The sequence below is a fragment of the Symphodus melops genome, assembly GCF_947650265.1.
Source record: "Symphodus melops genome assembly, chromosome: 4".
NCBI classification, from domain to species: Eukaryota; Metazoa; Chordata; class Actinopteri; order Labriformes; family Labridae; genus Symphodus; species Symphodus melops.
Genome location: NC_136694.1, coordinates 15008067 through 15024997, shown reverse-complemented (window position 1 = coordinate 15024997; position 16931 = coordinate 15008067). Strand labels below are relative to the sequence as shown.

The 16931-nt window shown below is 39.7% G+C and overlaps 1 protein-coding gene across 1 annotated transcript in view; it reads right to left on the bottom strand.

Annotated features, from left to right (window-relative positions):
• Nucleotides 1-8387: 8387 nt before the first annotated feature.
• Nucleotides 8388-16931, bottom strand: part of mdfi (MyoD family inhibitor) — a 28808-nt gene continuing 20264 nt past the window's right edge. The window contains exons 4-5 of the mRNA XM_079340912.1: nucleotides 13232-13597; nucleotides 8388-12147 (exon numbers count right to left, since the gene is read on the bottom strand). Coding sequence (XP_079197038.1) covers nucleotides 11894-12147; nucleotides 13232-13597 — 620 coding nt within the window. The 3' untranslated portion in view covers nucleotides 8388-11893. The remainder of the gene's footprint in view (nucleotides 12148-13231; nucleotides 13598-16931) is intronic.

Here is a 16931-nt window from a genome sequence, read left to right as displayed (position 1 = left end):
ACTTTAAACTTGCTTCAAGTTGAGGAAAGGATTAAGTGGTTAAAATCTGCAGGAGTGGTTGTGGCCAACTTAGTAGGAATGTGTTTTATACCAAACCCTCCAGTTCAGCTATAATGTCATTGCCCTGCACTCTCGTCTTGTGCATCCAAAATATCAGAGTCTGGTTTTTCAAAAGTCACTGTTTACAAATCCATAGATACCGTTTGTTTTTTCTACTGTGGACAGTCTCTGCTCTACTCTCTTTTCATGCAGTTTAGGCACTGATACAAAAGAGCAATTCTACAAGCATATTGTATGCATACTTTCTTACAGGGAACTATCAAACCCTAACTAATGTTACTTGGGGTCAGCATTAGGGACAGTTATTAACGTTAACTTGTTATGCAAACTAGTAGGATGTGGAATATTTAGTCATTTATTTATTTGCATCATCATTACCCACTACCAAGTTCTACCCATGGTCTACACTTAAAACAAAGGCTAAATACATTTGAAAATAAAAATATTAGAACAACAGCACCAATAAAAAAAATAATTTGCACAGGTGCCTGTGCTGTTTATTTTTGACAACACAAATTGTGGCAATTTGAAATCAGAGCGAAATGAGTCCACTGTGGCTTGTTGTTGAACCCAATAAATGCCAACATCACATTGCAGACATGAAGTATCTGACTAATATCCAGAAATGAGAGAAGAGAGCTCCAGAAATAGGAAATAATTTTTTCGGCCGCCATGTTTGTTTTGCTGATACGTCACTTTTCTGCACCTGCGCAGGAAGTCGGCAGCCGTAGAAACTGGGGTAAACATACATGCCAATGAATTCAGCTTTCTCCAGGTAGGAAAATTGTGTTTTTCAAGATTTGGATGAAAGTTTCTGTAATTAGGCGACATTTACACACACAAACAAAAATAACATATTAAAAAACTATGTTCAATACTGTGATATTCAAGCCCATGTAAACTGTCATTTGAGCTCTTTAACATTGTTTTCCCAATGCTAATCTTGTGTGATATGCACTACTGTACTTTTAAATTGTAAGTATATTAGCCACAGTAGCTGCTGTCCAGCTCGAACCCTTTACGAAGAGACCGAGTACCAACACGAAAACTAGGCTATACAGCTGTACAAAATAGACCATTTGCACCCCATAATTTTTCTAATTTCAAGAAAAATTAAACTACAAATCAACTTTATTTACAGCTTTCAGTCACTTGACTGCTGTGGAGACCAGCTTAGAAAAGTGTCAGCCACAAATGAACACTCTGTGGAGCTGCAGTACAGTCATCACCTGACAAAAAACATGAAAAAAACACAGGGATGACACTCTATACGTACGTATATGTATGTCACATCAGGGATATTTACTTTACACAGTATTACTGTATTTTTAATATGCTTCGTCAATAATATTGCTGTTTGGTAAGTCAAGGGCAAGAAATGCTTTAATTTCAAGAGTGCTTATTGAGCTAACATTTGTTTATTCACATTACCTTCTGATAGTCTAAGGATCACTGTCAGCTGACTTTTTAATTTGTTTATTCTCTTCTAAATAATGTGTTTCTGTAAAAATGAACACATTTGTGGTTGTATTAGTTGTCTCTTCCGAGGCACGCGGACCAAGACAGCAGATCAGTGCGCTGCAGGTGGAGGAATAAATATTTGGTGTACTAGTGGCTTGCTGAAGGAAAAGTAAAGCACTGAGATTTTTTTATACAGTGTATTTGACTCCAACATTGCTTTTATAGCTCTTATTGTCTTAAAATAAGAAACGTTAAATGTTGCCCAGCTGCATAGCCGTTAAACCTGTGCAACTGTGTTGGATTTCCAATTGGTATTTCTAAGCAACATCTGCTTTGGTAAATACACTCACTAAAAAATACCTTTTATCACCACATCAGAAATACAGAACTATCCCTTTACCAAGACTGCCCTGAAAATAAAAGAAGTTGAAAGTGTGAAGAGGGTATTAAAACTAATCAGGGACATATTACACAAATAAAATACAAATACCTTGTACTTTACCTACATACAGTAAAAATAATGTCTTAACTTTTTAACGTCTGCATGAAAATGATCAAAGTGACCCCAGATCAGAACCCATGATTATGCAGACAATGCTTGCTACACTACAGGTTTGCACAGCCATTAAACCAAACCATTTTAGTCTGTCTCGCAGTGAGATCTTCTGGTGATTTATCAGGGATTCATTATCTAAAGGATGCATGGAAAAGGGATCTAGCTCACTAGATTAATCTATCTGTCATCGTTTTCTAAGGAAGATATATTAGATTGATCAACAGAAGTGAGAGAGGGCGTTTGATTCAGCTCTGGACACAGATATGTGTAATGAGAACACAATGCAAGATCAAATTGGGAGTCAGGGGCTAAAAGAAGGCATTTAGCACAAATCCTCCTTTGTAAAGTAGTTTTAATAGAGCTGAGAGTCAGTCAATGTAGTAAGCTTTTCCTTGCTTTGTCTCTCTCTCACTGACGTCTAAACAATCAGATGATCTGGGATACTTTTCAAGGATCACACATGCAAATGGTCATCCATCCTCTGTCTGGGCCATGTTCCACCCACTCACGCTGCTCCTTTCTCTGCTTCCGTGAGACCAAAGCAGAAACAAACGTCTCTCTCCGGCCAACTCTGTGTGCATTCGTCTTTGTGCTAGTGTGCATGTGTGTCGGTGTGTGTTCCATGGAAGCCCACAGGGCTGTGGTTCCTTCAGTAGTCCTGCAGCGGCAGTAACTCGATACAGTACACACACATTTTTGTTGCTGATCCAAGCTTGTCTGTATGCCATGATTTTGGTTCAGTTCAACTTGTCGTAAAACACTGCTGTGCACTGTTAAAGTGGAGAACATTTAATCAACAGCTAAAGAACACAGATGCGATGTTTTGAAAGATGGTTGTACGCCCATTAATGAGATGGATTTGTTGCTGTTGGTTTTGTGTCAGCATTTGGTTGGCTTTAAATCAGATTTAGAGAAGTTTTCTCTTGAAGATAATATAGATGAAACTACAACCCTTTAACAACTCTTTCCCAAAAATTAAGGTATGCTGTATTTGGCCATGAAGTTATACTTATATCTTTCTCTGTCTATTTCTCTCCCCCCCCCCCCCCCTGCCCTGTTCATCGCCTCTGACTCCTGAGTAGGAAGAAAAATGTCTCTTTGTAGGGACACACTGACTCACTCAGCTGTCTCGATAGAGTTATCCTCTGATTTACAGCCAGCTGTGGGATTACAGATTTCTACTTCTTTGTCTGCTATTTACTGTGCTTTTAATCTTGTTCCTACAACTTTTGCAAAACCGTTTTCTATTGTCCCAACATTAGAGGGATGATGAAAGAACATAAAAAGTAAAGAACCTATTAAAGAGTTTAGAATATTACTTTGCAATATTTTATTATAACTTGTATTAAATATGGTTTTCTCTAAGAGAAGATATTCAACACAGTAGACATTCTGTGCCACTGCTCCAACCAGTTTTATAATGTTTTTAATGGCCATTCAAGTAAAAGATCAATTTAGAGCCAAGGTCTCATTTCAATGACTGTGATTAAGTCTCTGCACTTAAGTTTGTGTGACCTAATGTTGAATGTAGAGGTGCTGAGGTTTTGCATGAACACTTGCTATTCCTGAGTGAAGGCTGGAATGTGATGTATCTTTCAACCAGTGTTAAGTTACTCCAAAGATTATTTGTATAGTGCTAAAATCTTTAATGTACTATTCAGACAAAATGTAGTTTCCAGGAATAAGAATGTTCAACCTTTGATATTCACTAAATGTAATTGTCAAAGTGTGTGCAGGTACACAGAGGTGATTAAGAAAAAAGATTTATCTCCTGAGCTTGACAACAAAGCCCATTTTATGCTTCATTGCCTCTTTTAAAGATCTAAGCGCTGTGCACTTTAGAAAAGTGTCCTCCCTCTCTGCAGATTTCTTCTGCTTCAATGGTAAGACTTGAGCTTTATTTTGGAGGAATGATGGCTTTTGAGATGGGTAGAGCTTGAGAGGAGACATTGTATTATGTTCCCAGTGCAGGGTTTGGAGTAAAAATGAATAATTTATTGTGACAAGTGTTTCACCTTTGCAGTTCAATGTTGTTTGAGTCTATACGAGTATAGTCAGAACTCGTGACATAACACATTTGAATCTGTCTTTGATTAAGATTTATTGGACACATGTTTTTTTTGTCTGAGTTTGTTAGGTACTTGAGAGAAAAAAACGAATTAAGCTAAAGGTTTATAGATAAAAGAAAGACAAGGTACACTCATATTCATATTGAAAAAGAATTTATCATTTTATCCGAGTTGTGCAATGCCACCCCTACACTCTCACCCCTACGGTACCAAGTGCAACCATACATGAGCATTTGTACCACAATTTCCATTCAGAATCGTCACACATATGTTGTGAAAGTGCTGATGAAAGGCTCCGATTTGAAGAGATTACAAAGGATGCAGTAGAGTTGACATTGTAATCGAGGTCCCACAAGAACACTTATGGGTTATTTAACAATAATCTCTATAAATGTATCCACACATGAAGGTTAGCTGGTTGTCCACTCATACAATAGTCACATCAGAAACATATCAGGCATATTATATGAGTTCTGTGTCTGTTGTGGCATTCCTTTGACCCCAAATTAATAATGAATCAAGTATTTCCTTCTCTAGGTGTCTGTCTGACTCGGGTGGGGGAGGGGCAGAGCTGTGTTTGGTGGGAGCCAAGGGCGAGTGGCTTGTCATGTCAGGGGTATTAATTTATGATTTCCATCCCAGCTTCTGACCCCATCACCTCCATTAGAATGCAGCCTTTGTAATTTCATGGTTAATATTCAATCGCCACTTGTCCCCTGTGTCTGCTTTGTGCATGTGAAATTTCTAGAGGGGGTGTGGATCATTTTAGATTTTTTATTTTTTTTATTGAGTGCATGCGTGTTTGTACGCGTGTGTGTGAAGTGCATGAAGAAGGAAGTTGGGGTCGACAACAGCATGTCTTCTTGTGTAACAGTTGCAGATGTCCAGAGATGTCCTTGTCTCTACTCCCAATGAGCAACCTGAATCGCCTCTCTGTCTGACGCGAGTCTTCTGAATGGCATCCCTTATACACACGCTTTTATCTCCTCTCACTCACTCACTCACTCACTCACTCACTCACTCACTCACTCACTCACGCACACGCGCGCGCACACACACACACACACACACACACACACACACACACACATGCAACTCTGCAGAGACAATACTAACTTACAGTAGCGGGTCCCAACATGCCCTTAGGGCCAAATTTTGTCCCTCCTATCAGTTAACTCCAAACTGCACGAAAAAACAGGCTGGCCAAGACTTAATACTCCCAGTAATTGATTTCATGAAACATTTTTACTTTTCACATGCAATACAGACTCAAAATACAAATTTAAGAAATATCAAAGCAGAAGAAGAAGACAATCTAAATCAGTAAAAGTCCCCTGTATTTCTACACGCAGTGATATATTGGCCTGAACACACATTCCAACTGAACGATTTTGGCAAGCCTTAAAAAAAAACACATTAATGGGCTCTGTACTGCATGAGCCCAGTTGTTGCTCTGTTTTCTCCCTTTTTTTCCTCCCTGTTTTTCTCCTCGTTCATCTCAATTTAGAGAAAACTAATCTGGTGGGGTTATGGGAAATCTGCAGATACTAAAAGACAGTGTAGTAATAAAGAAATAATAAAACACAGCAGGGAAAAGAAGACAGAACAATGAACAATTGGATTACCATTATCAAGCAGATCTACCACACACGCAGATCTCACTTTATTGAGCAATGCCCAAACTGTCTCTAGCTGCTTCAAAAAACATTTTTTTTCTATTGATCTGTTGAATTCATAGTTGCCTTTTTGTGTTTCATAGAAGTGGCTTACAACTTGTTTGCTTGTCATACTCCCATTCATAGCTTTCACCTGGGGTCACACTGCCCACTTGGCAGGTAAGAAAGGTTTCCTCCTGTGATTGAAATAGTGTTAAGATGTGCTGTAAAAAGGTCGCAATTGTTCCTGAAGTGCAGTTTTATCCCCTTGACGCCTATTGTCGCGAATTTGCATCAAAGTGCTTCGGCTCTAAATGCAGCCAAAATAGCGTCCTTATTCCTCCACTGCCGGTTGATGCACTTTCAATACATACCTAAGAAACTTTTGCAAGCATTAGTTTGTCATGGGACCAGTCGGAGACAGAGAAACATCTGTATGATGTGCTATGTATATGCTATTTTTATGTAATATCTATTTACTGTATGTGCTACTTTCAAATAGACGTTCTCAACTTAATTTAGCATCAACTTGAAAGCAGAAAGCTTTCTGTAAAAATGTAAAAATAAAATGTAATACTTGGAAACAAATTCAGGGGTCAAGGGGTTAATTTCAGTGTTTCTGTGCTATCAGGTGACGTAAACATCCAGAGTTTTGAACAGATGAACAGGTCCGTGGATTTCCAGACTTTTTTGACTGGGGTGGCCCATCTGGGGTACTGACTTTTGCAGTGTTGAAGGGCATACAAGCAAATTGTTATTGTTTCTTTTACCCTTTCCATCCCTAGTAATGTTATAAAACACTGGTGTGCAACGTTAAAGTGGAGAACATGTAATCAACATCTAATGAACACAGTAATGTAATGTATATGTAAGTAAAACACATTTTCAACATATGATTAAAACAAACTTGAAAGCTCTCTAAAAAATAGAAAAGTAGGTCCATTGCATTTTAGACAGCTTTTGCTTGGAAAGAACAAGTGAAAGTATCATTAGACAGCCAGAATAGTTGATAGTCATTTTGATATTTTGATAGTCATAGTCATTTTAAATCCTGACTCTGATTAGCCAAATAGGAAATCAGGATTATTGGATGTGCATCTAGGGTGGCCAATCAGATTTCAAGGGAGGCCCATGCCACACCTGGCCATCCATCCTACTTGGGCCCGTGGTCGAGCTGCAGCTTCACAGAGGTGAGTGTTCAATGGTGGCTGCCCTCCAAGCCTACGTGCTGGTCACGTGACTAAAAGTTTTGAACATAACAGAATGGGTTCAAATATGACTTTAAAACACGAATAGCCAAGTTCATGTTTTATGATAAAATAAAATAATTTAAATATATGTTTACAATGTTTGTGATGCACATGAGGCATCAATGTTCAGTTTCTCTTTTTCATAATGCCTCATTTTCACTGCATGGCACAGCTGACATGATGTTCTATGTTTGGCCCGTGTAAAGTGTGTTTAATAACACTTGACGACATAAACATGGTCCACATAATGCCTTTACAACAGGTGTTGAAATGTATCTGAGTTAAAACCTGCCTCAACACTGATAAATATGAGGGGTATGTTAGCTGTTTAAACAAAAATGTACAGTTACCAACATTTTCATGACTGGTACTATACTAATCAACAAGTAATCAACATATTTTATAAAGATTACTTTCAGCTATAACTATTACACACATTTAATCGATTTAGTAAACTATTCCAACTTGTTTTCCATAACTTTAAGCTTAAAATGTTATTCATATGCATACCTTACCTTTATTGAAATATTCAAACCATTCTCCTTGCTTTTAGTCAACTGTTTACCTGTTGCTTTTTGGCCACTATTAACTGTTTATTTGTTAAGTTCCTTTCTTCCTCAGCCTTAACTTGTCTTTTCTTTTGACTAAAACAAATATAGATTTGTTTTAAATTAAATTTTAATTCCAACTCATGGTTGTTATTGTCTTTAAATATTTTATTAATTCTGCATGAAGCTGGCCTCTTCGTAATTACAACTTGTTCTCTTCAAGTACACCTTTTTTTTAAATACAGATGAACTCTGTTTCACACACGTTTGTGTTAGTGTTATGTACACCTGCTTCACCAGTAAGGCCAGAAGATAAAGAGAAGAGAAAACACTCTGACAGTTATTAAATAGATTAATTTTCCAAAAAGGTTGTGATATTTTAAGATATGGTTTTTGAATCCCTTTTTTAATGATACATTTGGAAGAGGAATGTGACCGCTGACAAAAATGTTTAGTTCTGAGTTTAAACTCTTTAATCTTAATTTTTTGTACTTGAGAACTGTGAGTTTCTCATTTTCTCAGTTGATTGGGTGCAAATCAACTCATGTGGGAATTTCAACACTTATGTTGGAAAAAGTTTTAAACTGCTTTCTGTAACTGAAAGTTTTAAGAAATATATCTTTGTTGTTACTATATTCATTCCACTGCATTGCTACCTCCATGCAAAGACCTTTATAGTGGGCTAGACCAGAGAACAGCATCAGCATTTCAGTAACCATAATGTAATGAGACCACAATGCAAATAGTGTGGAGCAGAAGAAAATAAAGACAGAATAATACATGTAGCCTGGACTTCACATTGTTTATTCAGTATTAAACAAAGATATTTTAATGTGACATCCACGGCAGCAAGTCAAAATGACATTTTGGGGGGTTGGGGAGTTGTGTAAACAAAATGACATTATAGTGGACTACAGTCTACAATTCAGCTGAGCTACAATAACTTTCAGAGTACAAAGAGGTGGCCAGCCATTTAAACCAATATCCAAATTAGATCTCATAAGAATAAAATAAATCCAGGAAATTCAATTGTTAGAATTTTCTTTTGTCAATGGTATTTTTTACAAAAATACTGATAATGGTGTGTCGAGAAAACACTGACTGTAAACGTGTGTTTTTATTCCAGTATTAATTCAAAAGCTTGGATGAATACGAGGCAAATATTCTAAAATGAGATGACCTGACAGAAAACATCAAATTCCAAACTTGTTTAAATCAAGAAGCTTCTGATGCAAGACCAGTGTTCCTCATGAGACACTGGACGGTGTTCTCCGTCTCCAGCCAAAAGCGAGTGTTTTATATCCCTTTAGCCTTGTGAAGCACTTGTTGGAATAGACCCAGGGTAGATCTTAATGACTACGTCATAAAGAATGATCCCTTATGTCTTAATCTTAAACATAAACGATGTGTTCACTGTTATTTCAACTAATCCCTTATTAAAAAAATGTCATTGATGTCGCACAGAAACTCTGTTGTAAATACTCTGCTGCTCATCCGCACTGAACTTTACATGGAATGTTTTTGACCACTTCCAAAACCCAGGTGAAGCTACTTTTATAACCTCAGAGATTATATTTATATATTCTCCAGCTGAAAGGAGTGCTGTGAAGCCTTGCTGTCTGTCACACAATTAGATTTTTGTTTACTTTATTTCTCCAGTTACGTCAGTGCTGGAGACAGGAATTTGATCAAAATAAGACAAATTCAACAGAGAAAGGCTTGAGTTCACAAGTAAGCCTTTCTGCCTGTGAGCTTCACATTTAATAAACTGGGTTTATCCTTGTTTTGAAGGACTCTCGGGTGCTGCGCTCGGAGTGAGCAGTAGAGCAGTAAGAATCCTGAAACCTGACCTGGAGTGAGCGAGGTTGTGGTTGTGCAAGTCATAAATGATAGGAAACAACATGTCAATCGGGTTTTGTTGAAAAACAGTGAACCTTTTGTTTTAGCAGTAAAATGGGCCAGTAGGAAACATATGATAATATATACTCAGATTCCGGCTTGTGTTAGCATTTTATAAAAGGAAATGTTTATTTAAAGTGGAGAGCGGATTACATGTGTCACTGTCAATAGAGGAGTTTTTTTTAATAAACACGAGATACTTGTGTCCTAATTAAAGAATAAGTAATCCCTTAAGTAACCCTTCACCCTAACCTACTGTGATACCCAAACAGCATTGTAACCTTCAACAGAGCCAGGATCAGGATATGTGAGCTAGTCAGGTAGATACTTACCTTAGCTACCCTACCACATACAAACGAGCCGGGACACCACCAGGGTTAATGTTGGCACTGATAGGCTCATTGTGTCAATCTGTATTTAGTGAACTATAATTTTATGAAAGAGTGTTGTAAGGGAAGTTTTACTTCTAGTTTGGGACAGTTATTGGCATGCCTTGCATTGGGATATTTCTAAAATTGCACACTTTTGATTTTTGACTGGTGACAGAGAACATCTTCTTAAATGAAGCTTCTACATCTGCATAAAACATTTTAAAACAAATGACTGACATTGTTATGACATTTATTCATTTCATGATACAATGCAGTTCTCCCTCTATAAATCTCTCTGCACTGTCACAAATTGCATTGTTTTCCAGGGCTCTCCAGGATGTGTCCCACAGTTTAAATATGTCTGTAACATGTCCAACCTGAAGTAAACAGACATCAAGACAAATTATATCTTCTCAAGTTGCATAATTTTGTTTTCTACCAAAAACTTGTATCAGGTTGAGTTACAGCTTTAGTGAGTATTTTTCATCAACAGTGTTATATTACAGCCCTTAAAATAGGGATTGATTTACCACAGCCACACTAGCATAGCAAAAATCCTTAAATGTACGATTAAAACCTAGAGACCATAGTCCAGTAAGAAAAAACTCTTTGGTATTACATAGAAAAAAGTATTGCAGATCTACAGACATCTGAAGAGGTACTGGTTTGAAGAGGGGAATGAATCTGAGCAAATAAGCACGAGGGGCTGTTATCAAAAGCGTACCATTCATACTTCGTGCACATCGATCTATCTTCGCATACTGTCATGAGATTTTTTTTCACTCATGGAATTAAATCAGATGTAGAGCAGTGTCTGCTTTACAGAGAGCCAAGCGAAACCTGATAACACAAACATTTGATTTCACATTGGAGGAGAAATGCAACTATCTTAACTAAAATCTATGAAACAAGGATTAATAGAGTCTTGGTAAAGGCAAGGAATGTACTAGAAAATTCAGGCCTTAAGCAAAGCCAAGACCAATTGTTCACATAGCAAGAGGGACAAAAGGAAAGTGAAATGTATTGAAAAGAGATGATGCCTTCCAACCCTCTGCCAACCCTTGAACAGTTCTGACCATTCAGCAAAGAAGAAACCACTTCAAACAGTCAAAGCCTCTCAGAATAAACAAAAAGCACATTAGATATGAAACGTTTCATGAGGAGAGACTTTGGATTAAGAACTCTCTCCCTTCACATGTTAAAGTTTAGAAAGTGTCGATGGTGGATGTTATCAACCATTCGCTCTGTGATGTCCATCACTTGTGGTACTCATGTAATTGGACCCATCTTCTTCTGGTTCTTCTCTGAAAAAGTCCATTAAGTGAGACGTATATTAACAAAAGAAACTTTTCTGTAATATTGCCACAAGCCACCATTAATGGTTCTCTATCTTGTGCATTGCATGAAGAACAAAGAGAGCAGTGGATTCCACATCTTCCACTTTGAGTGTGTGTGTGTGTGTGTGTGTCACTAAGGCCACTGTACGCAATCAAACTGGAAGACTTTAACCTTGCCAAGGACAGGAGGACAGACTACATTTCTACAGAGATCTGAGCGTCCATTTTCCCATTATGCTGCTGCTCTTATCTACAGAAACACTAAAATCCGGTTAAATGGAGCCATTTTCTCATTTGCCTTTGGAGGTCATTTTTCATGCTTGGAGAGCTCCAGCCATTCAGACGGCACAGGGGCTCCATTGTGATAATGGCTCGTTCTATGCAGGTCCAAAGACCCAGATCTGCACAGCCTTGCAAACACTTGTGGACCACAGCTGGAACTCACTCTGCACGGTAAACCAAGCTGTGTAGCGATGAACCGACAGCAAATACAAGGCAGGGGAGCGCTACTGTCCTATGGTTTGATCGATAAAGGAGCAAGAATTCAGCAGTGACTGCTCTCAGCGTTAGCACATCTCCTGCTTGGCAAACCCTGTAAGAAACATTAGACATAATGTGGAGCCAACTAGGCCAGCCAATATAGTATAAACCACAGAATCCAGGCAACAAAGACGTAGACGAAGGGCCTCAGGAAGAGAAGCAAAGGCTGCAGCACTCCATGCAGATCTCCAGGCAGTCTGCAGACTCACAGCAGGCGTCAATGATGCCACAGTCCATGTCACAGGGCAGGTCACAGTCGCCACACTCCTCCGATGCACAGCAGCAGCAGAAACACGAGTCGTCCCCCGCGCAGGAGCCGCAGGTGGCACAGTCCAGCACAATGTTGCACAGGGTCAGGAACTCACAGAAGAGGCAGGCCAGAATACAGTGAACACAGCAGTCTGCATAGAAAGACAGACAGAGCGATCGAATCATTCACCACTCATAATTATTCTCTCATCTATCCACTTTGTCTTATTATAGTCTTTGCTTCATTTCTTTTCTCCATTATTCCAGACATTTTTCTATGTGACCTTTTACATGTAATAAAAGTATGTTTGACATAAGAACAATGAAGCAGACCTTTACAAAAAGATGGAGTAACTGATGAACCAGAAATGGTGGTTAAAAAAAAAATGTCCTGGTGGCACACTGATGTAACTTCATTTGCCATTTATAGACATAAATAAAGGCCATTTCTAGTTTGACCTAATCCCCCTTTGTACAAAAGCTTGTTGTCATGATCTCTGGCCAATCACGCTTCTCTTTTTGAGTTGGTAAAATAATACGATGTGATTCACGATACGGGGTTCGTGATACGATTTATTTTGAGGTGGTATGGGCTTCTCATCGTAGTGTCGATGAAATGCTGCATCATGTTGTGTGGTGCTTTTTGTGTAGTTTGTGTAGTCTTGTTGCAATACATGCAAACAGTTTTTTGTCTCGTCTGTTATCTCCTCACCTCTTTCATTTTCTGTCCTGGGAAGTAAAAATGCTTCCACTGCCATGGTAACGCCTGCTTATAACAACCAACCTCCTCTGCAGCTGCTGATGTTCACGATATAAACACGATGCATTTTTCCGATTCGAACGTTGACACTTTTGAATCAATTTTTAACTCCCTCACGACTCATCTTTACATCCCTATATTATCGTGTTGAAAACAAAGCAGTCTATAATTAATAAGTGAAAATGTGCAACCTTGGGTGGGTCATTACAAATACAAGTCTTTTTGCAAAGAGACTCTCGATTTCACGAGTGTTCGATGTGGCCTTCTGTATTTGAAAGACACAAAAGTTGGCAAACACTCAAGCCATAAAAAGAGGCGCTATTAAAAGAATACCAAAGTTTTCACATGGAATGGATTCATATAGTTAGGTGTGTTCATACAATTTACATTACAAAGTTACAGTATGAATGTATTTTTTGTATTATTTTTGTTGATTTTTGTTGCCCCTTCCCTCCATTTCTATCATAGCGTCTCACCATCTTGTGCCTCCGTGGGAATCTGCGAGCTGTTGCTCTTGGAGCTGCTCTTGCTCCTCTTGCTGCTCTGGGAGGTGATAGACGGATTGGACTGCAATTTTTTGCTGTGTTTAGGTCCTGCTGATGAGGATGAGGAGGTTGATGATCCGCCTCTGGGGAGGGAGCCCAGCTTGGGATGTGGGCCACCGTTCCTGACCCCGTTGGACTGGAGGGCGTGTTTGTGAGGCGTGTGCGTGTGATGCGGACAGTGCGTGTGAGAGCAGTGTGTGTTTGCGTGGTGCTTGGCTCCGTTGCGTAATTGGCTGCCGGGCTGTGTCCGACATGGCTGGGTGAGGTGGATGGGTGTGGATCTGGCTGCTGGTTGTGCTGGTAGGGACAGAAAAAATAATCATTTACAACAGGACACAGTAGAGGAAAAAACTGACAGACAAGAAGAAGACAAATAAACTGATCAGTAACAGTATTTGTTAGTTTAAAATGTACTGTACGGTAAAGCTTAGCAAAACGTCAACATTTACTTTTCCTTCTCATTTGATCTATTGCTGATTTTCTATATTTTTTTATCTATATTCTTAAACAATTCAATCATCAATTCTAACCTACAACATTTAACGGAGATGAAAAACAAATTTAACTGGAGTTAAAAGAACCCGAGTTCTGTTTGAGGACCTTCTATATGACGAGATTTCTTTTTAAGAGCAACTTCGTTGTTAATCATTTTCCCATTCTTTTGATTTTTAATGCAAAGTTCAGCTGAAGCAAAATGAGACTTCTGCAGCAGTGATTGTATATTTGTATTGTATGATGTTCATCTAGGTGTCCTAGCATACACATTTGTATAAGTGAACAATGCTGCTGATCCCTGAGCAGCTCTGAGGCCTCTCACAGTGAGTGGACTTGATGCAGCCTTGTAGAGAAGGAAGCTCTGGGATACGGAGTCCAATTACAAAGCCCACCCTAAAGGCAACAGCTCATGGGAAAAGCTATGCATTGACTTCACTGACCCCTGATCCTACTCGTCTAGACTCTTACACAACTACAAAGAGATAGCAAGAAAAGGAGACAGGATAAAGAGAGTGTGAGACAGGAAAGTGTTTGTCTCCGGTAAAACCCATCCTGTAACCTGAGACTTAGGAAGAATGCAGTTTTGATAAAAAAAACAATATATAGAATATCTTCCAAAAAAACAAACAACATTTGAGCAAATGTTCCTCTGTTCATTTTGGCCCAGTTTATCACATGGTATACTTTACCTCCACGTACTAACTGGAGGGGAGGAGGCAGAAAAGCTCACCTACGCTGCCAAAGCAAACACACACCCTGAAAAGAAGAATAAAATGGAAGCCTGGTTTTTATATATTATGGTAGTATTTAATACCATCCTATTGAGGCCCTAAATATTTTCTTGACCTAAAAACATATGGAGTGGAGAGGTGTGGTGAGACTTAACAGGGTAGAGCAGACCAAGAGAAAATCAAAGCAGAAACTCTCGACCTCACACACACACAAACACACAGAAACACACACAGACACACAAACACACACAGACACACAAACACACACAGACACACAAACACACAGAAACACACACAGACACACAAACACACACAAACACACACAGACACACAAACACACAGAAACACACACAGACACACACAGACACACAAACACACACAGACACACAAACACACAGACACACAGACACACAAACACACACAGACACACACAGACACACAAACACACACAGACACACAAACACACAGACACACAGACACACACAGACACACAGACACACAAACACACAGACACACAGACACACAAACACACACAGACACACACAGACACACAAACACACACAGACACACACAGACACACAAACACACAGACACACAAACACACACAGACACACACACAAACACACAAACACACACAGACACACACACAGACACACACACACACAGACACATAAACACACAGAAACACACACAGATATACAAACACAGACGCACAAACACACAGACAAACAAACACACAGACACACAAACACACAGACACATAAACACACACAGACACACACACACACACACACACACATACAGAGGCAAACAGAGTGCGGTCCACAGCTCTCGCTATGAAACATAACTGGCTATAAAAGCGTTCGTCCGATAACCGCTCGGAGACAGATAACCCATCCAGGACCTGTTTGGATTGGCTGATCGCCGTGGTCACACAACCAATCCAGTGTTATTAAAGATTCTTTCATTCAGCGTTTTCTAACTTTGCTCCAGATGTTTGGCAAGCTGCGGGGCCAGTGTGAGTGTAGAGACGTGCATGAATGTGCAGGACAGCTGAGAAAGAGCCAGAGTTTCTCCTGTAAAGTATGTCAAAAGTCAACACGTACAGTACTTCTACACATATCGCTCTCGGACCCCCCCCCCCCCCCCCCCCCCCTGAATGCCCTTCTGTGTCTTCCTTTTCTCTTCATTTTACTGAACCGGCTTTTTTCAAGACCAAAATTGTTCGGAGGTAGGTCAGTAAGAGAAGAAGGGGAATGGACAGAGACGGGGGGAAGCTGTGAACAGTTTGTCTGTACTCTCTAGATCTGCATTGTGACTTGTTGAGGAATTTATACGTCTTGTGAGTTTGTGGTGTGTGTGTGTGAGAGAGAGAGTACAGCGTGAGCACAGCACATAGGCGGATCTGGCAGACAGAAAGAGAGACTGGGAGTCAGGACTGTCTCCAAACAGAGCTTGAGGTTTGGCCTACTCACACACTCGCACAACGACACACACAAATATATGCATTCAAGAGCACGTGCAGACACAAACTCATATACATGCAAACAGAAAAAAACACAAGGTCTCTTTGTCTGAGATGGGGAGTATTTGAGAGACTAAGTGAACAAAGTTGAAGAAACGGGTTGCTGCTTGTGGATATTTTAGACTGGAAGGATGCATGGGTGTGACCCATAAACACAATGATTCAGCAGTGGGAGCTGGTTAAAAATAACAGCAAACGCAGAGCTAAATGACTGTGGGATTTACATGATGAGATTGGGCAACCGCACAGTGTGAGTGTCTGGCACAGCACAGCAGTGTAGGCCCCTGGGGGTCCAACCACCTCTGCTAACATGTGTATTTAGATCCATATCAGTGCAGCTGTGTACAGCGAAGGAGAAAGCGTACGTGAGCGTACGCGGTTGAATGCAGCCCCCCCCCCCATCCCATCCACACACCCTCACTCCCCCCTTCCTCCTCTCTTGGCGTCTCTCAGCTACCCTGTACTTACACACCTCCCTCTCAGACCAGAGCGCGGCTGTTCATATCTCCCTCTCTACTTGTGCTCTGCTCCAATGAGTCACCAGAATGATGATGAAGTCTGTCTGTCTCTGTTCCAGCTGCTTTATCCTGCCGTCTCCTCCGCTACAGTTTGTCTGTCTATGTAGGTCAAAGTGTTGAAACTGGGGAACACGAGATTTAAGCCATTAAAAGGCATAAAAATACATAGTAAAATGCATGTCAAAATGCAGCTTTATTAGTCAAGAGATATGGAGGCAATAAAAAGATGTTTGAGGAATTAAATATCTTACTTTTGCATTTTCAAGCACAAAATTGTCTGAACAGTAGGTGTCCAATCAAAAAGCCTTCTCCTCCAAACAACAAAAGGCAAAACCTAACTGCAAGTTCTGACTGCTTCTGTC